The sequence below is a fragment of the Pogoniulus pusillus genome, chromosome 8, assembly GCF_015220805.1.
Source record: "Pogoniulus pusillus isolate bPogPus1 chromosome 8, bPogPus1.pri, whole genome shotgun sequence".
NCBI lineage: Eukaryota > Metazoa > Chordata > Aves > Piciformes > Lybiidae > Pogoniulus > Pogoniulus pusillus.
Genome location: NC_087271.1, coordinates 40,872,023 through 40,896,576, shown reverse-complemented (window position 1 = coordinate 40,896,576; position 24,554 = coordinate 40,872,023). Strand labels below are relative to the sequence as shown.

General features: G+C 48.8%; 2 protein-coding genes across 7 annotated transcripts in view; one reads left to right on the top strand and one right to left on the bottom strand.

Annotated features, from left to right (window-relative positions):
* Positions 1-779: 779 nt before the first annotated feature.
* On the bottom strand, positions 780-3,638 carry LOC135177764 (uncharacterized). The gene is made up of 3 exons (XM_064148223.1): positions 2,135-3,638; positions 1,590-1,770; positions 780-945 (listed from the first exon to the last, which is right to left on the bottom strand). The coding sequence occupies exons 1-3, from the start codon at positions 2,951-2,953 to the stop codon at positions 923-925; spliced, it is 1,023 nt and encodes a 340-aa protein (XP_064004293.1). The 5' UTR covers positions 2,954-3,638; the 3' UTR covers positions 780-922.
* The window catches only part of KLHL20 (kelch like family member 20), a 28,001-nt gene continuing 6,882 nt past the window's right edge, over positions 3,436-24,554 (top strand). For 2 of the 6 annotated variants that reach the window (XM_064148214.1, XM_064148215.1), the window contains exons 1-8: positions 3,437-3,604; positions 5,941-6,001; positions 14,845-15,418; positions 19,514-19,672; positions 20,953-21,047; positions 22,274-22,389; positions 22,715-22,898; positions 24,049-24,192. In XM_064148214.1, the coding sequence (XP_064004284.1) occupies positions 3,466-3,604; positions 5,941-6,001; positions 14,845-15,418; positions 19,514-19,672; positions 20,953-21,047; positions 22,274-22,389; positions 22,715-22,898; positions 24,049-24,192 (1,472 nt within the window). In that variant the 5' untranslated portion in view covers positions 3,437-3,465. The other 4 variants (XM_064148212.1, XM_064148217.1, XM_064148216.1 and 1 more) reach the window with 4 other exon arrangements.

Genomic DNA, 24,554 nt, shown 5'->3' with positions numbered 1-24,554 from the left:
CTGCAAACCTCAGTGGGACATGGCAGGCACCAAGCAGCTCAGCAGGACGTCAGCACTCACCGGGCACCTCACAGGGATGTGGTCACCCTGGCAGGACGTGGGCCCCTTCTCTCGGGCTGTGGGCACCCAAGGGGCATCTCATTGCCATGGATGCCTTTTCTGTACCGCCCCGAGGTTAGCACCCTCCCTGCGCAGCAGCAGTCGCTTGTACCACTCTGATACCAATCCGCCAGGTACACATTCTAGCTGGAGTTGTAAGGGCAGCAAGAGAAGGCTCTCCTCGCCCTTCCTTGCTTTTGCTCCTTCTTGCAGTACTGGTGCCAGAGCTCTGTCAGGCAGAGGCAGGAGACGTGACTGTGGCACCTGGCCGTGCTGGCCTCCACACAGCACAGCAACTTGTCATGACTGCCTCTGCCCTTGTGCTTTCTCCTCACGGCAGAGGATTGCGTTTGTCTCCTTCTCTGGAAAGAACAGAACCAGGGGCACAGTGAAGGGGGCAGGGGCTCGAGGGGACAAGCTGCATCCTGCTGGGCTTGGCTTCCTCTGGGGGAACTCCAGCCTTTCAGGCCTGTTCTGCGCAACACCTTGGGACAAGGAAACCTGTGTCTGGCCCCACGTTGTGCTGGGGGTTCCCAGAGGGTTCAGCCATGTGGCCTGATGTGTCCCTGGAGAACAGAAAGAGGGCCTGACCTCTGCAAGGCCACACACAGCAGCCTGTCTCCCGGCACTGCCTTTCATGTTGCCAGTTGCAGGTTCCCCTCATAGCGAAATGCCACGAGTCAGAGGAGTGATGAACTTTATTGATGGGAACAATGCTGGAAGATGGAAGAGTTTAGCTGAGGTTTCCAGGCATCTCTGCATCTGTCTTACTCTGGCTGTCCTCTTCAGTGAAAGGGAGTCTTCAGGAGGCTGAGGTCAACCTCTACTCAGCAGCTGGCTGTGACCCTGAATAGATTTCATGGTTAGGTGGACCAAAGTGCTGCATTTGCAGTTGTTATCAACCCACTTCTACCCACACCACCCGCCCCTCCTCCTGGTGCAGTGCCTTCTCTCGCAGCAGCCCTGGAGGTCCAAGGGCCTCAGGAACCTCTGGCAGCAGCTGGACATTGCCAGCTTAGGGGATGTGGGGAGCACCTGCCACAAAGCTCACTGGGACATGGTGAGGCACAGAACCTCAGCGGGATGTGGGCTCCTTGCTGGACCCTCACGGGGATGTGGGCACCCTGACGGGATGTGGGCCTCTCCTCCTGGGACCTGGGCACCCGTGGGGCCCATCACGGCCGCGGGGGGCTGTTCTCTCTTGCCCCAGCTTGTGCCCCGCCTGGAGAGCAACCAGGCCTGTTGGCACCCCACGGGGCACACTCTCTGTGTGGAGTTGCACGGTGTCCTGGAGTCCGGTATACCCCAAAGCCCCTCTCCCCCCGTGGTCTGAATGGGAGAGGAGAGGCGCTGAAAGCCTGTTTGCCCCCTGCCCTGCGGGCGTGAGGCGGGGCGCGAAGGGCCCTTCCTGCAGGTGCCCGCGCTGGGATCGGGCTGGGGATCGGCTGTGCTCTTCGCAGGGCAGCTGGCGAAAGCTCTGCTCTCCTCACCTGGTTCCTGCGCTGCCTTCCCGTAGTGGCGGTGCCGGAGCTCTCGCAGGCAGAGGCGACGGACAAGGCTGTCCCAAGCGGCCATGCGGTGCTCCACCCGGCGCAGCTGCTCGTAACGACTCTGGCTGTCCTTTTTCCTGCACTCTGCCCTCACGGCAGACGATTCTGTCGCACTGCTTCCCTGGAAATGACAGGGCCGGGGTCACAGTGCAGCAGCTGGGGGCCTGGGGGGCCAAGCGGTGTTCTGCTAGGCTTGGCTTCCTCTGGAGGAACTCCAGCCTTGCAGGGCGGCTCTGTGCACTGCCTTGGGCCGAGGAAACCTCCAGCAGGTCGCTGTGGTGCTGGGGGCTTGCAAAGGGATTCAGCCCTGCGGCTTGGCATGCCCCTGGGGTAGAGGAGTTAGAGGAGCTCTCGGGTCCCGATGGGGCTTTCTTGCCCCGTCAGGGTTTTGTTTGCTCACTGCCAGCCACCTTGGCCAGCTCTGTTGGGTTTCCCTGCTCCATACAACCCAGCCCCGTGCTGTGGGACCGATCTCAGTGACTTACTGGGGTGCAGGGTCTCTCTGCATTTGTCCAAAGGCCAAGTGCAATCCAGACCATGCACAACAGCCACGAGGTTTGACAGGCCCAGTAAAGCGGGCAGGTCACGTCTGCCTGGGCACTGTGTTCCCAAAGCTGGCCCAGAAGGAAGGGCAGGTCAGAGGCCCAGAGCTGGAGTCTCCGAAGGCCAGAGCTTCCAGGCCACTTTGAGAACACGCTCTCCTGGCCAGCATCTGGATTCTTCTGGCTTTCAGGACAGACACCAGTGGTCCTGAACCTGACCCAATTCTCAGGTCTCTGGAAGCCAAAGCTTCCTGGCCATTCCGAGAATGGGCTCTCAGCATCAGCACTTGGTTGTTTCTCACTCTCAGGCAGAACGCCTGCCCTGAAGCAGACCCACTTTTGGAGTCTGCAAAGGGCAAAGCTTCCTGGCCAGTCTGAGAACGTGTTCTTGGGGTCCTTGTCCGCTCGGTTCTCATCCTCAAGCAGCGAGCTCATCCAGACCCTGCCCCATTGCTGGAGCTGCCGAAGGTTATAGCATCCCGGCCATTCCGAGGAGGTGCTCCTCGGGCTGGCGTCAGGCTGCTTTGCCTTTTCAGGAAGAACGCCCCTCCAGCACCTGTGGGGCTTGCAAAAGCCATAGCCGCGCTGGCATCTGGAAGCCATGCTCTCAGCATCACCAGGCTGCGTCTTCGGTTCTCCAGGAAGCTCTTGGGTCCTGGATTCAAGAAGCCAGCTGGAGATGCCAAGCGTAGGGCCATGGGGCACCAGACACAGCAGGCAGAGAGCCACTGTGAGGGAGAGAACCAGGCTGAGCCATGTCATGCTGTCTGCCAGGAGGAGCTCTCAGCGTGCGAGCTGACTCGGGCTGTCACCCTGAGCAGAGTTCACGCAGTGAGGACCACCCCCGGCAAGCCTGCCCCTCTGTGCCTGCAAGTTCTGCTTAGAAAGCCAGTCAGGGCCTGATGTCACACAGGGTATTGGGACGTCACATTGCCTGTTGCTGCCCACTGGCAGGGAGTGCAGCCGGAGATGGAGGTGCGGAGGGCGTGTCCAGGTGGATTTTGAAGCCTGCTGCTCCCACAGCTGCGTCCCGAGCAGAGCCCAAGCCCAGCAAGGGAGCGAGACTGTGTCCCGTGGAATGTGGGCCGTGCCCAGAGCACCTTCCGAGCTGCACCCAGTGCTGTGTCCCAGCGGTGCAGCCCCGCCATGGCTCCACTGCAAATCCTCCTGCGGGCAAAGCGGCAGCCCACGTTAGGAGGGCGGACATAAAGTCTCTTCCGGAGCACAAGCCGTGCAAGCCCACATCTACCATCCTGACTGCTCTGGACGGTGTCATGCGCATCCTGCGGTCCCTTCCGCCTGACGGGAACGCGTGCACCCGGTCACCCCGGAGCGCCAGGCTGCCTTGGACGCGCCGCGGCGATCTCTTCGGGCAGGCCAGGAGCACGCCAGGCGCTGCCTGCCGCCGGGCCGGTGCGATCCGGGAGCCGCCGGCCGCTGCCGCCGGCACGGGGCAGGGCGGGCGGGGGCGGAAGGGGCGGGCGCGCTGCAGCCCGCGGCGGCGGCGGTTGGTAGGAGCGCTGAGCGGGCCGGATCGCTTCCTGCCGCTGAGGAGGGGCCCGGCGGGGTGGGCTCGGTTCGGCTGGGTCTGCCGCGGGACGGTGGCATTGGATCCCGCGCCTAGCGTGAGTGCATAAGTGACCGAGCGATGAAGCGCGGCGGCAGGGAAGGGGGCGGCTTCCCGGTTCTGGGTCAGCCCTCTGCCTCCTCGTTGCTTCGCGGAGTCCCCGCTTTGCCGTCCGTCTCCTGCGTTCTCCGCTGGCGCTCGCTGCCTTGGCCGGGCGTCTCCGTGCTGGCGGTTTGGGGCAGTAGTGGCTCGTGTCTCGCCGTCCCTGGAGGCCTCTGGGGCGCGGCGCGGCGCCCACCGCGGCCTTCGTACATCCCGTCCCTGGGCCGGTGCTTAAGCCGCCGTAGCACGGGGGAGCGTGTCCCCGTCTATGGTTCGTGTCTCTCTGGTTCTGCGGGCCGTGCCCCTGCCTCCCTTGTCCTGTGCTCCGCGGGCTGCTGGCATTGGATATTTGAGGCGGAACGTTCCTGGGTGAGCAGCCGGACGCCTCGGAGAACCTGCTCGTACCTGCCGGTGCTCCGCAGCTAGGGCCGTGTTTTGCCGAGGAAACTCTTATTTTTACCTCGCTGCTGCCCCGCGAAGAACGCTAAGTCGGGGATTCTGGACCAGAGTGTTTTGTTGCTTTTTCCTTTTTGTTTTTTTCTTCATCACTTTAATGCGGATTTAAGGGGATAAAATCTGGTGCAATCAGGGTCCAAGAATAGCATCGTCCACGTTTCCTCGCTTGTGCCGAGTGCTCAGAACGGCTTTCGCATGTGCTCCTGTACACGGGCGGGTCTGGAGATGCCACTTTTCAGGGTGGGCAGCAGGTGTTCCCCGCGGCGGCGGGTGTCGAGGCTCTTCCCGTAACCGCTTCGAAGCCGGAGACAGGAGATAGGCGAGTCTGACTGGGCACAGGCTGGGCAGTGGTAGCTCCGATTTAGATTGGTAGGCACTGAGTGCCCTAACCGGGAGGAGCTGGATTTCTTAAGTTGCAGGAAAGTGAGAACCTGAGTGGTTTGCAGTTGTGGAAGACAGCAAGTCTGAGCTCCCTTTGTGTTTGCCTGGTAATGTACCTAGAGAATGTTGCATGTAAAGTCAAGTGCTTCTTCATGCAGCTAAGTAAAGCTGTGACCAGTTAGTAGTTTAATTTGAATTGTGCCAGAAATATTTTGTTAATGTTAGATGCAAGGCTTCAGCCTGATAATCTCACTTTTCTGAAATTCTTCTTAAATTCAAGTTCTTCTATTTTAAATGCTACTTCTGTTTATTTTAAGAGTCATTCAGTCTCCTTCTGTCAGTGCTTTTCCTGTAGCTTCACTGGTTTCTCGCTTCACACTGTTTCTGGATGGGAAGAAGTCTGTGAGTGTCAGTGTGGGAATAACATCCTTCTGTTCCTTTAAAACGTGACCAAAAGTTAGGCTTACGGGTTTAAACAGTTGCATTAAATTTATCCTTGCTGAGTGGTCATTAGCAAACTGGAATTGAGTGATGCCCTTGCCAAAAGGGTTAATCTGCATGAGAGTTAGAAGTCCTTGGTTGAATACTGAAGGCCTGTGCAGTTTTCAACTGTTGCTCCTCTCAGAAAATGAGTATTTGGAGTGGAATTGTAGTGAGCATCAGGCAGCATCGTTAATCTCTACAGCTGTAGTGCCATTGCTAGCATCCTTCTTACCTCTGGGGCACGCGGCTATCTTCAATTTCCAGGCACAAGTTTTATCTTCTATCCAATCCTGGCTCTGCAGTGTGGCTGCTGAGCAGTGCTGTGCTGCTTATTAGCTGCCAGCCTGCTTTAGATCCCTGGTGAATGTATGAGGGAGAGATGCCTCCTGGCTCAGAGCAAGGAGCCGGAATTACTTGAGGTATTTTTTCCTTCGGTAGAACAGCGTTAAGGATTCAGGGAGACAGGCAGTTTATTGACTTTATGATGTGTGTGCTCCATTTACCTAAAGGACCATTATGCAACTGTGGGGAAATTACTTTTAATGATGTTTTTTTCCTTCTGCTTTATTCTCTGCAGTCCAGATGTCGTTTATCTAGGCTGTGAATTTTATAGCCAGCTTAGAGCCTGAAGGCGTATTAGTGTGTGGATGTGGTCAGTTCTGTTGTCCCGGAGCTGGCCTGAAGAGAGGAAGAAAGGTTCTCTTTCTTCAGAATATCACTGGATGCTTTCTTTTTTTTCTGTTTTTTTCTTCGTGATCAGGTCTTGAATCCCAGGGTGAAGGTTTCTCTCCACGGTGCATGGACGGAAAGCCAATGCGCAGGTAAGATATGGAAAAGAATTGTCCTTCTCTTACACAAATATGCTATGGTTTCATAAGTGCCTAGACCATAAAGTGTTGGGTTTGCTTTTCTTTAAAGGCCTGGCTAGGAGAATTAGAATATGAAGCGTTCATCTTTTGCCCTTAAATGTGTTTAGTTTTCAGTATTTACAAGACAGATGTCTTTACGTGAGCATGCTGCTAGGAAGACTACAGAAGACAAGTTAGAATTCTCCGTCCACTCTTCCTGCTTCCCTCATTTACTATCATATTTAAAATCCAATATTTAATTAGCTAAGGATTCAAATTACGTAAAATAAACTGCCAGGAAATAAATTTGAACTTAATCTCTAAGGAGCATTATTTTTCCCTTAACTGAAGGAGTTTAGTCTCTTTGATGCAATGAGGTCTTGGGTGAAAAGGAGATTTCTTTTTCTAGTTTTGGATGTCATCTGCCTCAGCTCTAGTGAGGTAACGATGCAGCTGAAGTTTAATTCAGGGAAGTTCTTGCTGTGGTTCTGTCAGAAACATCTATTATATAGAGGGAAAAGCTTGTCACAGTAAATCAGCACGTTGACAGGTTGGCAAACAGAATTGTCTGCAAATTCTAGTTGCTTTTCGCAGTCTGATGGTAATCCCATGGCAAAACTTAGCAGCAAATATATTTCTCTAGGTGGTACAGGCTGTGTGGCAGCAAAGTTTCCTGAAGCCCTGTGCCTCTAAATGAAGTGTAGAGAACTCCTGTGAGCTCGGGCTTAGTCTCTCTGCTTTCTTTAGGATGTTGAAAGTAGGAAGACTTTATTATGGATAATTCTGCAAACACTCATGTAAGAAAAGGCAAGGAATTTCAACTGCACAGTAGTTTGTAGAGTTTTTCTAGCTACAGTATTTGCAGCAGCCATTAGCCTGGGTTCTGGTTTGTGGAAGGAGGTAAGAAGTAAATAGTTATTTAACCCCCTGAGGAGTGACACTATGTTATTTAATTAAACGAGCTCCTCAAGCACACACAAAAGACTGTGCTGTTGCTTCAGTGCTTCAGCTCAGCTAGGGAGTAAACCTTGGGACATGATATGGGCATCACTGGCACTATGTATTGTTCAAAAATGTGGTTTAGACAATGAGGAGCTGAATGTGACTTTTACTGTGGGTTGCTTTTTCTCCAAGATGGATTAAGTAGCAGAGAAGCTCTCCTCCATTTTAGTCTTCTGCAACAGAGACTGTTTAAATCTGAAGTGATGCAAACCCGCAGCTTTGCAGGTTCTTGTCTTGCACCCCATTTACCAGACTGCTTTTACAGAATGACATGGATTTGGTGATTAGCTTGGCATCCCTTCTTGTTTTCTGTTTTTTGTATTCCTAATGGAAAAATTGAGGCTGTAAATTTGTCTGCTGCTCTCTGTACCTTGCATTGAGGCAGAGAATGAGAGTGCTGAAGTTCATTTGCCTTTTGTGGGTTTTGGGCCTTGGCATTGCTGTCGCTGAAGTTATGTCTGCCACTCAGACTGGTGAGCTGAAGAAGCAGAGATTTTCTCTGTGGTGCTGATCCTGGCACTTGAGGCTTTTTTTTTCCTTTGGTATTTTTATTTGGATGATGGATGCAGATCAGACCTTTCATCTGGGATAGAGCATGGATGAAACATATCTGACATATTTTCATGGCTTTCGTTCTGGACTAACCATTGAACTGATGTCCATGCCTGGATGCATTGTGTTGCTGCAGTCTAGCCTGATAAGCATGGCTCTGTTGTGAGCTGCGGACTTGAGGTTTTGGCTGTGCTTGTGTGTTTTAAGGGCTTCTGTGTTGATTTTAAACATTATTCCTACTGCATGTCTTAGCAGAGAATGATAAGAAGTTCATGATTGGATTTCAGATCAGATTGGATTCACAGATCTTCTTATGAAGCCCAGCTAAGCAGATGGCAGAGCACTTCCTTTTATCCTTTTCCTCAGAGCTCTGCAGCCATTTAGCATCATACATGAGAGTCCTGTTAGCTATTGCGGGAAGAGGGGACAGAGACTTGGTCTGTACTGAATTAGTAAATGTGATGAGTTGGTATCAAATGTGTGCAGTACAATTTGAACACAAAAAGCAGTGCAGCTATTCTGTGAAGGTTGTAGTAGAGAAAAGGTATTGATGTTCACGCAGGGTTTAACTCGTGTTAGAGATGAAGCACTAGTTGGGGGCAGCCTGTTCTTTCTCACTGCCAGGGAGCAGCAAGAGAACATTCTTTTGCTGAAGGTAAAAGCAAGGCAGAGAGGGCCTCTCTAAGGAAGTGCATAGTCCCACATTACCTGAGCAAGGAGAGCAGAGTATATCTGATGATCAGGGTCAGTCAGGAGTCTGGTACTCATCAGGCAAGTGTGTAATGATGAGGAGGGGCTGAGGTCAAGCCAGGAAGCCAACTTAGAAGGTTAGCATCAGCGGGATACAACGTCAAGTGCAGAAGCGCCTTTAACATATAGCTCAGGCCAGGCATGCAGGCTTGAGCAGTTCCCAAGCCAAGTGGGGAGGCCCTCCCAACTCTTTCTCGCCCACCTGTTTTTCCTGACAGCCTGATCCCAGGTTACAGCAGTGTGGTATCAGAGCTGGCTCAATCACAGGTGGCTTGGACCCCACTGAGGAGCAGATGCTGTGGATTCTGAAGGGGATGTGCTTGGGGCACTTGCCTGCATACAGGAAGTTAACCAATTGCTTGAACAAGTTCTTGCCCAAAACAAACTACAGAAGACTTAGGAAGGTTTGGAAGACTCCAGTAATGACCTCATCTTGTAGAGCAGGGATATCTTCATTCTTGATGAAACAGTTTTCTGGACTTGCTTGGTCAGTGAGAGTCAAACTGAAAAATGTGAGTAGTGACACAGACACCAGATCCTTCTTCTTTTGAGTTGTGTAAAACAATATAATAGTCAGATGTACCTGCTTGTCTGCATAACTTGGCCACAATGAGAACACACAACTAAGCCTTACTGGCTAGATAAGGAAAGGAATCAGTGGCATTTCTACTAATATTCAGACTTTAAGCTGACTAATTCTTAGGGCATTGGTTGCCGCAATGACGCATTTCTGTTCACTTAGTTGGCAGTGTTACAGTGGTCACTTGTGTTGCTGAAGGTGCCAAGATATTTGTTCCAACAGTTTAGTAATGAGTATTGGAAATATTTATTTTTGTTCAATTCAAGGAAAGGCATTGACAGAAATCTGTCTCTTTGATATTTTCATTTGCTGCTGAAATCCATGAATTCCACGTATGACTTTGGGTTTCAGTCAGGGTTTTAATCTCAGTCTTGTTCTCTTTTATGGTCCTTAGGTCAGCCTGTTGTTTTCTGTTGAATGCTGTTAAAGCTTGAGTGTAATCTCATGCTGAAACGTATATTATCTTTAAAAAAGGCAAGCCACTCTGACATGAAAGCTATGGAGCCTCTGTGGCAGTATCACAGAGATTGTGAGCTTTGGAAGAAGCTGCTGCAAGCTCTAAAGATGGGTGTCTCATAGATGCCTGTGTTAGCGAATGAAGTTTTGGGAACTGGCACAGACAAATAAAATGGAGGCAGCACAGCCTATTTTTTTAGCTGACTGTTGATGTTGCAGACTGCCTGCCTGTGTTCCTGTTTGTACTTTTCAGCAGTGTGCTACAAAAGCTGATCCTTTGTCAGCCCTTTCTTAATCCTGTTGTATTTGCTGATTTCCCCAGCCCTGCGTTTGGATGGAAGCTAATCCCAGCATATCTGCATAGCTGAGTGTGAATCTTTTATCCTTGTGTACACATTTCCTCTCTGATCCTCAGCCCTTCTTAATCACCCTGAGTATTCAGGAGCGGCTCTTAGCTTTGTGAGTGGAGGTGGGGGGGGAGGCAGTTAGCCTGCCATGGGAGAATCAAGTGCTGCCTTCTGTCTTTCACACCTCGAAGCTACTGACTCATCATTTTGTTCTCTGTGCATATATATGCATAATGCACACACAATGCAGTTAAACTATCCTCTTCGTGGAGACACATGCCATCAGACAGTATTCTTCTATTTCACTCTTCTGTGCCAGAGTGTAGCAGCAGCCCACAGTGTATCAAGCATCTGGTTTGATGCACTGTGGAAATTCGTGAGCCCAGTGATCACTGCCTTCTGCCTTACCTAGAGGTGAATCAAGAGTGCTAGTTTGATTATCGCTCTTGTTCCTATCCATTCAGTTCTCCTTAATCATTAACCAGCACTTTCTCTCCAGGAGGAAGGAGACAGTGCAGTGCAGGCACTCAGATGTGTGCTGATGGGAACAATGCAGGAATGTCTGCAGCTTGTACTGAACAGGCTTCACAGGATGTTAGAGGTTGGAAGGGACCTCCACAGATCAAGTCCAACTGTGCGGGCTGATAAAGACATGTTCAGCAGAGTCTCGTTTGGATAGAAAGATCCTGTTCTGTTCTGGCTGGGAAGGACTGGAACTACTGCCTAAATCTGGCCTACATCATGTGGCATAGGATGGTTCATCCCATCACTCTGTGTCAGCAGACTCTGGATTTGTGGGATTGACAAGGTACTCTGTCTTCCTTAACCTAGTACTTTTGTACTTGGAATCTGTGCCAGTCTAAAAAGCAATTTGAGCTCTGCTTTAGGCCTGGTTTTAGTGTGGGTTGTCTTTGAGGAAAGCCTACAGGTGTAACAGAGAGGTTCTACTTGGGATGACGTTCAATAGCTTGAAGTGCAGGGTGCTGCACTTTGGCCACAACAACCCCATGCAGAGATACAGGCTGGGGTCGGAGTGGCTGGAGAGCAGCCAGACAGAGAGGGATCTGGGGGTGCTGATTGATACCCACCTGAACATGAGCCAGCAGTGTGCCCAGGTGGCCAAGAGAGCCAATGGCATCCTGGCCTGCATCAGGAATGGTGTGGTCAGCAGGAGCAGGGAGGTCATTCTCCCCCTGTACTCTGCACTGGTTAGACCACACCTTGAGTACTGTGTTCAGTTCTGGGCCCCCCAGTTTAGAAGGGACATTGAGATGCTTGAGTGTGTCCAGAGAAGGGCAACGAGGCTGGGGAGAGGCCTTGAGCACAGCCCTACGAGGAGAGGCTGAGGGAGCTGGGATTGTTTAGCCTGGAGAAGAGGAGGCTCAGGGGACACCTTATTGCTGTCTGCAACTACCTGAGGGGAGGTTGTGGCCAGGGGGAGGTTGCTCTCTTCTCTCAGGTGGCCAGCACCAGAACGAGAGGACACAGCCTCAGGCTGCGCCAGGGGAAATTTAGGCTGGAGGTGAGGAGAAAGTTCTTCACTGAGAGAGTCATTGGACACTGGAATGGGCTGCCCGGGGAGGTGGTGGAGTCGCCGTCCCTGGAGCTGTTCAAGGCAGGATTGGACGTGGCACTTGGTGCCATGGTCTGGCCTTGAGCTCTGTGGTAAAGGGTTGGACTTGATGATCTATGAGGTCTCTTCCAACCCTGATGATGATACTGTGATACTTTCCAAGGGGAGGCCCTGTCCTGGCCATAGGCTGTCTCTTCTGAGCTGTAGTTATGTAAAATGAATTTTTTATTTCAAGAGTATTTGCTCTGTTCTTAAAGGCTTTGACTGACAGCCCAGTCAAGACAAACTGTCCAAAATTATTACGGAGGTATGTGTCTTAATAGGGCTTTTTTCCCCCTTTTTTTCTCCTGAGGTAGGTTTGACATGGCTTGAAATCCCTAATGCACAATAAAATCCATTTGGCTTGCTTAGAAAGAGCCAGACTCTACAGGGGGATTTTTGTCACCACCTTTCTCCATCTCTTGGTAGAGGGATTAAATTGCCTACCCTCTGGTCTTAGCTGCTAGGGACTATGGAAGTAAGCCAATTAGGTAAATTAATCCTCAGCCAAGGCTTCTGGGTTTTTTTCTGGGGGTACCATTAAACCTGGCTTGTGTATGCTGCTGTGAGGAGAGCTTAGCTGCATTGTACAGGAGGAACTTGGCAGAGCTTTGAAAATGGTTGTCAAACCCCGCAGGGTGAATTTGGGTTGTGAGGGACAAGAGTGGGTGGAGGAGAGTGAGAAGCAGTGTAACAGCAGAAGGATTTGTCAGAGGTGTCAGAAAAGGAGATTGGTGATGGATGTAAGAAAGATGGAATAGGCATTATAAAAGAAAAAAGGCAGCACTGAAGGTGCAGAGGCTGGACAGGAGCAAGTGGCAAAACCCAGAGGGGAGACCCAGCTGGATGTGTGTAACTAAGATAAGAAGAGGTAATGGTCTGAAACGTCTGAATATGATGATCAGGGAGAGGCTGTGGAAGGAATGGGAAAACAGGCTGAGACGCAAGCGAATGGTCCCGACTGCTCCAAGGAGACAGGTTTCCCTGTGGTTAGAAAGTGCATTGCACATAATAATGAGAGGCAAAGATGGAGTTAGGTTGGGCTTGTGTTTAATTCTTTCCTTCAAATGTGCTTCAAAATACATTGATCAGCAGCAAGGCAGAGTCAGATTTATTTTTAAATCCTCATATGAACAACGTGAGGTAGTGACAGGTCACAAATATCAGTGGCCAGAGAAGCTGAGCTGGTTGTGGATCTTTATCAGTGTTGTGGATGAGAGGATTGAGTGTACCCTCAGTAAGTTTGCAGATGACACAAAGCTAGGAGGGATTGTTGATCTTCTTGAGGGTAGGGAGGCTTTACAGAGAGACCTGAGTAGATCGAATCAATGTGCTGAGGCCCATTGTATGTGATTCAACAAGGCCATGTGCCAGGTCTTGCACCTGGGTCACAACAACCCCATGAACACTCCTGGGTTGGGGAAGAGTGGCTGGAAAGCTGCCCATCAGAGAAAGACCTGATTGTGTTGATCAACAGCTGGCTGAGGATGAGCCAGCAATGTGCCAGGGTGGCTAAGAAAGCAAACAGCATCCTGGCCTGTATCAGCAGCAGTGTGACTAGCAGAACCAGGGCAGTGATTGTGCCCCTGCACTCAGCACTGGTGAGGCCACAGGTTGAGTATTGGGTTTATTTTTGGGCCCCTCACTACAAGAAAGACATTGAGGTGCTGGAATGGGTCCAGAGAAAAGCAATGAAGCTTGTGAAGGGTCTAGGGGACAGGTTTTGTGAAGAGTGGCTGAGGGAATTGGGGTTGCTTAGTCTGGAGAAAAGGAGGCTGAGAGGAGACCCTGAAAGGAGCTCATAGCGAGGTGGGAGTTGGTCTCTTCTCCCAGGTAACAGTTGACACGATAAGAAGTGGCCTTAGGTTGTCAGGGGTGGTTTAGGTTGGGTATCAGAAGATCTTTTTCACTGCAAGGGTTCTCAAACACTGGATTAGGCCTCCCAGGAGGTGTTTAAAAGCCATGCAGATGTGGTGCTGATGGATATGGCTTAGCACCAGACTTGGCAGATGCAGGGAATGGTTGGACTCAATGATCTTATAGTTCTTTTCCAGCCAAAATGATTCTGTATGTTGAGTCTTTCAGTTCACCTCCAGCAGCCAGTGCACTCATGGGTGATTTGTAACCATCAGTATACTTGCTCAGTAGACTTTCATTGCTCCAACTGATGGTTTTCCTTTGGGCTGGGAAGAGGAAGTATTTTCCTGTATTCTCTTTGTTTTCATGGTAGTTGCTATGTCACTGCTGATGTCTTCTCTAATAATTGTGCACATGAGATGTGGCAGAAATTCACATATGCTGGTGGCATGCAGAGTGTTGTCTCAGTTTTGCATGCTTCATCTGCTTATTTAGGCTGCTTGTTGTAAAAGGAGTTGGAATTAATTCTTGTGTAGCACTGAGTCCAGTCATAACATGATAGTGAAGCTTGGAGTGTAAGCAGATGTCTCTGAAGTGAGATAGGAGATCTTGGTTCATCCCTGCAGAAGGGCTTGTTGCAATGCTGTGTTGCTGTTCTCTCAGTTAGTAGCATACATGGGGGTGAAGTGGTGTTCAGCTGCTGTGCAGAGGCATGATGCACTTCAGCTGTGACAGAGCTGACATCTGCTCAGAGATGGGAGGGATCAGGGAGAAGTATCTGAGGTTTGTAAAGAATGACAGCAGATGGCTAGAGCATTGCCCGTGGAGCTGGGTAATTAGTATGGTTTTCCTACTCTGGCAGAAACTTGGTTTATATTCTCAAGTTATTCCTCATCTTTAATCTTATTTTCTTCCTTTTTTAGCCGTCTGATAGTCATGGACTTGTTCCTGATTGCTCTGATAACCCCACCTGTCCCCTGCAGTGCTTAGTCTGCCCTTCTTGGAAGAGAGTAACCTTCTCTGAGTAGGAAGCCTGTCGTTAAAATAACAGAGGAGGTGCTGCTGAGAAGTACATTTTGTGAACCTGAAAGATACCCATGGTGTGCTGCAGGCCATTTGAGGTTACTGGGCTCTGTGTGACAGTTCAGTGTGTTCAGATGTCACAGTGATGAGCGACCCTATCGCAAGTGTACGTAAAATAACAGAGAGGCTTGGTCAAATCATGCAGCTCGGAACTCTGTGCGGGGCAGATCCACCTCTGGCTCCATCAGAGAAAACTCAGGTGACAACGGGCAAGGCAGCTCAGCTCTCTGCTTTTGAGTCACTCTCTGTGAGATGGGGATAATGCTTCTGGAGCACACAGGGCAGTTAATAGAGGTGTATGTGCAGCTGGCTATTAGAGTGGTGTGTCACAGAAAGCATATAAACCCGGGTATAAATACAAGCCTCCTGCAGGTTAGCATTCGTTTACTTCTGGGTAGGCTTTGGTGTGAGGCCAATTCTTCCTGCACGTGAGCCTGTGCTGGTTTCCACCTTCCAGCACGGAGCTGTGGGCACTGCTGGCTTTGCACTCCTAACGGTGTGAGCCCCAGAGCCCTGCCTGGCAGCTGCTGGTAGATAACTTGATGATGGTCCTGTCTTATGGCTTCCTGCGCTGCAGGTGTACCAGTACTCGACCAGGAGAGACCGGAATGGACGTGACCAGCCGCTGCACACTGGGAGATCCTAACAAGCTGCCAGAGGGGGTGCCGCAGCCCGCTCGCATGCCCTACATCTCTGACAAGCACCCTCGACAAACTTTGGAGGTCATCAACCTCCTGCGGAAGCACCGTGAGCTCTGCGATGTGGTGCTGGTAGTGGGTGCGAAGAAGATCTACGCCCACAGGGTGATTCTGTCTGCCTGCAGCCCTTACTTCCGAGCCATGTTCACGGGGGAGCTGGCAGAGTCTCGGCAGACAGAAGTAGTGATCAGAGACATTGATGAAAGGGCCATGGAACTGCTGATTGACTTTGCGTACACCTCTCAGATCACTGTGGAAGAGGGAAACGTCCAGACCTTGCTGCCAGCTGCTTGCCTCCTCCAGCTGGCTGAGATCCAGGAGGCCTGCTGTGAGTTCCTTAAAAGACAGTTGGACCCTTCCAATTGCCTGGGAATCCGAGCTTTTGCTGACACTCACTCATGCCGTGAGCTGCTGAGGATTGCTGACAAGTTCACACAGCATAACTTCCAGGAGGTAAGATGCTAACGTGCCAGAGTCACGGTGTGAAATGTGCTTTGGGCAGCACTCAGTTGGAGCTTCTTTCCAAATCCTGCCTTTACACCCAAAGTGTGCCTAATAGTGATGGGTGCCAGCAGTAAGGTGGGGAGGGAAGAGGTGCTTATGGGACAGTGTTGGTTTGTGCTGTGTTCCACAGCATAGCCGTGTAGTGAGTGGTACCTGGAAGCAAGGTCGCAGGTGTGGTCGGAGTCTGGCATTGAATCTGACCTGGCTACGCAGTGGTGTGACAGCCCAGTTCCCTTTCAGAAACGTGGTAGATTCTACGTGATTGGAGGGGAGGCAGGTGTTAAAATAAGGACAGTGCATCAGTAGAAACAAAAACATTGGTGGGGAGTTTAAGGATGGGAAGAATGAGTGTCTGAATAAGCATAAAGGCTTCAGTGGAATCTTCAACTGCCTTGCTGTGGCAGTACTAGGATTTGCTTCTATTATTCATCAACAGTTGTTTGAAAATAATTAAAATGTATAATTTTGTAGCTGACCTTTTCTATTAATTCTGCCCAAGTGATCTTTTTTTGGGGAAAAAAAGTGTCAGCACTGGTTCAGGGAATGATCAGCATAGTCGTTAAGGATTCTGCTAGCAGTAGTCTGAGTAGGTCTTAACTGTTAATGCCCAGGTGCAAGGAGGAGGCCAGCACTTCAGTGGGGTCTTTTCCTGAGCTCTTGTGGGAAGGGCAAGAATTTGTGCGTTGGAAAGCAGCTGGTTTTTAGGAGTGCACTTGGTGTGGAAGTCTGTGCCCCTCCTAGAGAAATGGGTCTCTTGCTCTCCCAGAAACACACTCTTCCCTCCCTCGGAACAAGGTAGCCTTTTTGTGGAGCAATCTTCTCCCTCCACACCCTTCCCAGGTAGATCCTTTCCAAAGGGAGTAGCTCCAGAATTGGCTCCTGATGCTAATTTAGTTTCCCCAGAGGGGCAGCAGTATTTAAGTGCTGTGATTGATTGCAGCTTGCTGACTCTTTTTTTACCCTGCAGCAAACAGATAGGAATTGTGTTAATTTCAGTCAGGCAGTACTCAAGAAAAGTAAGAGCAGAAGCAAGCACAATTCACCTTGAATGTTGGACACGTTAAAGACAGTATTTGGCATCTTAACTGTAGACACCTGCACCAGCTGACTCTGGAAGTTGCAATACAATACATATTTTCTAGCCATAAAGACTAGAAAGTAGAATATGCTGTTTGAGATGAGCGTTTGTGTTTTGCTGTCTTCTCAGAAGCCTTACGTTTTAGCTGGCCCTTTCATGGGCTCTTTGTTTGCTCTGCATTTCTTGTGCGTGTTTTTAGGGAGGAGCAGTATGGTAACCAGATGGTCGTTTATTTTCAATGCTTAGTCATTGTAATGGTTAGATCTGTGCTCTTTTGTTCTGCTATTACATGAGTAGGACATGCTTGCAAACCTCTAAATAACTTTTTAACAGCATAACAATTTTGGTTTTAAATGGTTTGGCATTAATACGTGCAGCTGTCTGTTAACTGCTGCTCGCTCCCTCCTGATCTCTTGTCTTTTGCAGTCTCTTCAAGACAGCTTCCCGTTTCCCTCGTGGCTGTTAGAGCGCACAAAGGCAAAAATTTTGTACTCAAAGCCTTCTCTTTAAAGATGGTGCAAATTATAATTGAACGGTGGCCTCTGGAAAGCAATTGCTTAGACGAGAGCATTGTTTCTTTGGCTTGGTCGGGTTTTGTTGTCTCTTTCAGTGCCCCAGGAGTTTTGCAGCTCTCGATCCTTAATGATCACTGCTTTTGCTTCCACTCTTTCTCTGCAGACGATTTAGTGATGCTGCTTGTCAGGATTGTATTCTCTCCTGTCATTGTTTTCCATCTGATGGAAGGCAGTGCCTTGGCCACTTAATCGTGCTCTGGTGTGGAGACTGAGGTGATAGAAACGTGCACTCCTCTGCATTGTCCTTCCAAGATGGCAAAATGAAATGCAATGTAGAATATGAAGCATTAAGTGTCAGGCCAACCCATGCAGTCACTTTGAATGCAGTTTGAGTGGTTTCGAGACCTCTGCTGTGCTGACTTCTGGTTCTATTAATTTTGATGTGCATTGCTGCATTACATCATTAACTTGGTAAAATGTTTTTCCAAGTTGTCCATTCCCCTCAATTTAATTTGTTGCGTAAACCCCTGGTGAATCTTGTGTGTGTAATGTGAAATGGTTCTCCTAACAGCTCTGCTGCAGGAGGGACAGCCTTCCTGTTTCTTTCTTTGTGTTCTGACAACTGTGTGAAGGAAAAAAAAATATATTTAAGGATGAACAACTTACACTTTGTTTGGACAAAAGTTGTGCTCCACGTTGTATACTCTGACCCTCTTTTGTAAAAGCAGGAGTGCACATGAATGCTGTGGAGGAATGAAGCCCATCCAATTCTGGCCTAGTAAGTCAGTCAAATAGATCGTTAATATTAGTCACATAATTATTAGTGTCCTGACAATGAAGTCAAAATAAGCCAAAGCGTTTTAACTAAGTATTTGTTTTGCTATGTAAGCTGACAAGTTGCATAGTAGTAGTGACTTGTTTTGCAGAGGTGCTTCCAGTACTTTGAGTTTTCTGGGCCCATGGATGCAGCCGGGTTTTCCCAGGGTAGAAGGGAAGGTCTGGATGGCCACCATCGTCAAGGTATACATTTCCAGAGTCTAAGGCTGCATTTACAAACTGTCAGGTAAAGTGTAGCCATAAGCTAGTCTGTGTAGAAGGGAGAAAGACTATGGAAAAATGCTGATAAAGATCTTTAGTGACCAACCCAGACCTTGCTCAAAGGCTGAAGAAGTGTGCGAGCTAACCTTCTTGTGCTTCTTCCTGCCTCCAAAGCCCACAGGATTGAAGAGCAAAGTCTGGTAACTGATCTCATTCTGTTGTGTTCTTTTCAAACAGTATTTTCTGTTATCAGTAACTTAGAAAATGATGCATATTCATTTAATACTCTTAAGTGATTGCTTTAGGTAATTAAAAGGACTGCCCAGCTGACTGCTGCAGAGATGATCCTGTCAGAGTGCATTTTTCTTTATGCTGCAGATCATAAACAGTTGTGGACTTTTCACGTGGACACAAATGATAAGGACAAGCCAATATTCAGTTAGTTCTGTCACTGAACTCTCAGAAATTTCAGGCAGCAGACTGCTTGTAGGGAAGCCAAGTTGGCAGTTATCAATCAGACCATTTCTGCAGTTCTTTTTGGTTCCTGGCATCTTTCCCATCTACCTGGTGTCTGTGCAGAAGGCATGGTCGTGTGTGAGCTCTGTCACCTCTGAAGGCAGTCACAGGCTGGCTCACCTGTATTCCTGTGACAGCTACAACCTCCTGAGGAACTCAGTCCCAGTCTTGGGTACTAAAGGAATTAATGTGTTTGCAGATTGTTAGTGGCTTGAATTTCACAAGAGACCCACCCTTAAGGGCCTTAGGAGACTTCTGATTCCCTCTCAAGTGCATCTGCACTGGTGTGCACTTTACGTTTATATTTAGAGTGAGTGAAAGAGGCAGAATCAAATGAGGCCATCTCCCTCTCCTGAAGTATTTTCTGCTCTGCCACAAGTTGGCATTAGGAAGACTTGCCATGTTCTTTGCAGTGCCTCTGGTGCCTTGTTTCTGAGACTTCTTTTTGTGCTCTGCTTTGGATTTCTTGTGCATAGAGTGCCTCTATTCTGATATTTCAGTCAGGTATTTATCACCTGTGCAACATTTTCATCTCTGTTCTAGATAAAAGGCATGACAAGCAAAGAGTGATTTTTAAAGAAGGGCTTTGTTTTTCCCAGGTTGTAAGACCCCATGAGGGTGTTCCCTGGTTTAAGCCTTTAAAAATGTCCTACAAAAAAAGTTGTTTAAATTTCCCTTTTACTTGCACCTTCATCTGAAAGTGTTTTGATTGTGTTGCTGGAGCTGCATTCTGTTCTGTGGCGATGTCAAAACTGAAGGGTATTTGACACTTAACTGGATCAGACTGTAGTTCAAGTGGACTGTATCCACTTTAGAGTCGTGCTGGGCTGCTGACTGGCTCTGGTGCTTTGGCTGCTGTCCTTACTTTGTGTGGTTTTTTCCTTTCCCTTTAACCAGGTAATGGAGAGCGAGGAGTTCATGCTGCTCCCTGCCAATCAGCTCATCGATATTATATCCAGTGACGAGTTAAATGTTCGCAGTGAAGAGCAGGTGTTCAATGCAGTAATGGCCTGGGTGAAATACAGCATCCAGGAGAGAAGACCTCAGTTACCACAGGTAATCCTGAGCCACAGTAACATTTGAGACAGCTTTATCCAGGGGGAAAGTAATGAGGGCTGATAGGGTGGTGCTGCAGTAGTGACACAGTTCTGAATGCATGCAAAGCCACAGTAATTCTCTCTGACTTCTGCCTGTGTTAGGTGGCTTGCACTTTCCCCTGCACCTAGGCTGGAAGGTGCCCTGTTTAGAGCCTTCAGTAAGTACTTTGTTGAAGTGTTTCCAGGTAGGACTTGCCAAACTAGATCACTCCAACAGTCTGTCCAGACGAACCTGCCTGCATTGCTTTGAGTGCTGTGTAAAAACCATGGGGCATAGGAAAAGCGTGTCTTCATTTGCAGTGTATCTTTAAGCTCTGCTGTTTGATTTGTGCCTCAGCCCTCACAATCTTAGACTGGAGCTTGTCAGAATGGTTTTGTTGAGATGTGATGCTTCATCTAAGCCAAGCCATTTCACAGAGAAGTACCCGTTCTGACAGAGCTGTCAGCCGGAAAGCCTCTGAAGTCTCTGGCTTTCTGATCAAAAGAAGTGAGAGTCTGCCTGCCTCTGCGTTTCTGCTTTGGAAACAGACATTAAGAGCAACTTTATTTAGCAGAAGGCTTTTGAAAGTTGTTTTAAATAAACTAAACCAGAAAAACCTGATGTTGTCAAGGCAGCTCATGATACTGTAAGGTCCCCCTGTCCATACTTGCTTGTGCCTCTCAATTCTAAACCATTGTGAAAGGCATGTTATTTCTCTTACTGTTCATTTACTGCTAAATGTAACTCACTCCTAGAGGAGCTAAATGGTTGATAAAACTTCAGCTAAACTAGGACTTCAGGCAGGGTTATGGTCAGTTTTGTAAAGATTTTCAGTCGTGACTCTGTGTTCAGCTGTTAAGACATTCAGCAGATTGTCCCCTTCCAAAAGCTGATGTTCTGCTGGATCTCTAAATTGCCGTATTGAAAAAGCAGCAGTGGTGTAAGCTGAGCTGCGTTGAACTGAAATGCCAGGTTTGGGGGTGGGCTTTCTTTACAGAGAGGGTGGTGGGCACTGCAGCAGGGAAGTCACAGAAGTGCCCTCCCTGGAGGCGTTCAAGGTCACACTGGATGAGGTGATCTTTAAGGTCTCCTCCAAGCCAAACCATTCTATGAATCTGTGGCACGACCATGCGTGTTTGCCAGAGGAGTTACTAACTCAGTGTCAAAGTCTGTTAGCTGCTGTTGTTTTTGCTGTTTAGCTTTTTGCTTCTTGATTGGGTATCTGTGCTTTACCCTCTACGTTCTGTTCTGTGTTTCAGGTCTTGCAGCACGTCCGTCTGCCGTTGCTGAGTCCCAAGTTTCTTGTGGGAACAGTGGGCTCTGATCCACTTATCAAGAGCGATGAGGAGTGCCGGTAAATCCCCTCCCTGATTTACAGAATTGGATTCTGGGGTATTTGCATCTGTTCTCTGAAACTGCTGGTCTGTTGGTGCCAAACTGGTGGGACCTTGATTTCTTCTTCTGCAGCTGGGAGGAGAACAGATGCAAGGAAGTGGTTTTGGTTTTTTTATGTGCGTAATACTCGGTGCTCTGCCCTAGGAGGGGCTTTGTTCTTTCAAGTTCTTGGTGAGACAGCAAACCTTGAGTGCATAGTTGGACTGTGGTAAAATCCCCTTCAGTGTATTATTTCCCGTGCTTTTGCTTCCCTAGCCATGGCCTTTTGTTACACTTAGCACTTGCATGGCTTTCCTGATCTCACTGGCACTTAAGTAGTTTTTGTGTGGAGAAAAGCTGCATGTAGATAACTCAGTTGGACTCTCGGATTGGAGGCTGCAGTTTCACAGGTTCATAGGCTGCACTGGGTGGAAAGGGACCCTCAAAGATCATCTTGTCCAAACCACCTGCAGTAAGCAGGGACAACACCAACTAGATCAAGCTGCCTGTGGCCACCTAAGTCCCACAATACTAGTGGAGGAATGCTGTCATTTCCTCTTAGGGTATGAGTCTCACCTTTCTGATTCTCTGAGTTCTGTATCATCTCTAAAGCCCTAATTTTTTCTTATGCTTTTTGTAAAAGACACTGAGTGGCTGGGCTAGACTCTTCTCTGCCTGAGTCAGTCACACAGTTGTAGAGGACAGGAGGACTTTTTTCTTCTTTTTGTTTTATTTAGGAGTTTGGAATGTTAGGATTAGTCCAGGTGGCAAGTCAGGAATGGATGGCCAGTGTGATCTGGCCAGAGTTGGTGGAGAAAATACTCATCAGAAGGGTACTATCTCCATCTATTGGTTGTGTGCATTATGTATTTGTGTGCTTTTCAACTGCCCTTCAGGTCCAAAGTTGTTCAAGTTTAGCTTGAGGCAGGCTGGGTTTTTCCCCTCTGCGTGGTAAGCCTGCCCAAACTCTTGTCCTGGTTTTTATCAGTCTTTAGAGCAAGAAATATCTGTTAGTAACTCTGGGCAAACATCGATCCTGGTCTACTGCTGTCACTGTGTAAGTGACTTGTAAATAACTGGTGAGTGTTTAGAAGGAAGCTATTCATGCACTTAATGATTTGTGCTCTTGCTGTCGCTTTGGATTTTCCCCTCCTGAGACTGGTTTCGGGTGAGCCTAGGGAATTCATGTTTTCCTGTCTTGCCCAGGGATTTAGTGGATGAAGCTAAAAACTATCTGCTGTTGCCCCAAGAGCGGCCACTGATGCAGGGACCGAGAACCAGACCACGCAAACCCATCCGCTGTGGAGAAGTGCTCTTTGCAGGTATGTAGAGCTCTGCTGGCTCAGATCAGGAGGCTGCAGTCTAGGTTTTCTGGGGATGGTGTTCCTGAAAGGCCAGCAGTCGCCGCCTGGTAATATTTAGAAGTTTGGATTAACTTACACTTTCTTACTTGAGTGATGTCTTCATCTTCCAAACTGAGATTAATCCTCTTGCAAATCACATCCTGACACTTCTAATTAAAACCCTTAGAGATGGGGCTACTGGGTTAAGGCTGACCAAGTCTGGAGGGATTATCTGTGCCAGGCTCACGTGGAAGTGAGCTGAGCGTGTTGCTGTGATGTTATGTCTTGTGCTTGGTTCCTGCAGTGGGGGGCTGGTGTAGTGGAGATGCCATTTCCAGCGTCGAGCGCTACGACCCTCAAACCAATGAGTGGCGAATGGTGGCTTCCATGAGCAAAAGGCGCTGTGGCGTTGGAGTCAGCGTTCTGGATGATCTCCTCTATGCTGTGGGAGGCCACGATGGTTCCTCTTATCTTAACAGTGTAGAAAGGTAGGTTTCCATAAGGCCAGTGTGCAGAATGTTAACTCTGAATGTTTAAACCTGGCTGAAAGCTCTTAAAAACGAGTTCATTTGTCCAGCTGTGTTCTGGTGCTGGCAAAAACCTGACTTGGTGTTAGGCACTACCTCCATTTTCCCTCTCCCTTGCTATACCCCCCGCAGCTTTGTGTTGGCTTACTGCTGACCTGGCAGTTCATATGCAGAAGCTTTCGTTATGTTATCCCCGGCTTAATGGGACAAGATGCAGGCTTTGATAAGAGGGAAGGGTCTGGGTCTAAGCGATATGAGGGCTGATGATCCTGGTTAACCTTCTTTGCAATTGCTGCTTTGTTTTTGATGTTGTGGAGGAAGGTGAGGTTACAGTAAGCATTTCTTACGTGTTCAGGGAGAGATGCTGGAATTCTGTTGTGGAGTGGTAACTGGAAAATTCAGAAACCTTGGCACTTAGAAGGAGGAAAATAGGTCAGTTATAGGCCTGTAAAAGACTTCAATCAAACAAGCTTTACCAAGTTTCCTGTTTCTGGGAGCTGCACATGGCAATCCTCATGCCTAAAAGCCACATGACTCAAGCAGTCCAAGCACTAAATGTAGGCCCTGTGACAAATCCAGTGAGCTATATAACTATCTCCTCCTTCAAGCTTCCCCTCCCACATATCTCCTTGCATGCTTCCATCATCCCAAAGCATGACCCTGGCCTGTCGTGTTCTGTGTCCTGCACTTTTCTGCTGTGCACCATACTTCCTTGTCTCTGGATTCCCCAGTCCATCTGGTTCCTTCATCTTTTGCCTTGAACTGCAGGTCCCAGTGCTAGCTGAGTTCACACACAGCAGAGTAACTCTGGCTGCTGCTCTTTGCATAGATGCAGGTTGGCACATACCAGCCAGTCCCTGGTAACCTGCTCTTATGAACCTGAACTTTTGATCACCAGTTTGAATCGTCTCAAGCTGCAGTTTGATCATCCCTGGAATAACATGTGTTGGATGTGTTCTATTGCTTGAGGGGTTTCATCCAACTCACAAATAGCTGTGTTGAAGTTTAAGTTCAAGATGAGCAAGTTTTGCTGCCTTAGTAGTTCCCAAGCACAGGAGAGCCTGAAGCCTACCTAGACAAGCAATTGGTCCTCTTTGCTATCTTTTCCTAGGTATGATCCAAAGACCAATCAGTGGAGCAGTGATGTGGCCCCCACCAGTACCTGCAGGACCAGTGTTGGAGTAGCAGTTCTTGGAGGCTACCTCTATGCTGTGGGTGGTCAGGATGGTGTCTCTTGTCTCAACATTGTGGAAAGGTATTTTTAAATGAAAAATAAATACATTTAAAAAATCTGGGGCAGAGGGAGGAAAGGGTCTCTTAGAAGGTACAGTTGATGCAGATGAGCTGGAGAGGTAAGAGGGCATGGTCTGAAGCTGTGCCAGGGAAGGTTTAGATTGGATATTAGGAAGCACTTCCTCACAGAAAGGGTGATTAGGCACTGGAATGGACTGCCCAGGAAGGTGGTGGAGTCACCATCCCTGGGGGGTCTTAAAGAGAAGATTGATGTGGCACTTGGTGGCATGGTTTAGCTGATGCTGTGGTGTTAGGTTATAGGCTGGACTTGGTGATCTCAGAGGTCTTTTCCAGCCTCGATGATTCTATCAGTGTTGTACAAAC

Excerpts from the sequence above, each read along its gene's own strand:
- LOC135177764 (XM_064148223.1), bottom strand. The coding sequence starts at position 2,953 with ATGACATGGCTCAGCCTGGTTCTCTCCCTCACAGTGGCTCTCTGCCTG. Across the intron at positions 1,771-2,134 it reads CAGAGAGACCCTGCACCCCA|GGAAGCAGTGCGACAGAATC; the intron begins GTAAGTCACTGA and ends TGTCATTTCCAG. Across the intron at positions 946-1,589 it reads GAAGGCAGCGCAGGAACCAG|GGTCACAGCCAGCTGCTGAG; the intron begins GTGAGGAGAGCA and ends AAATCTATTCAG.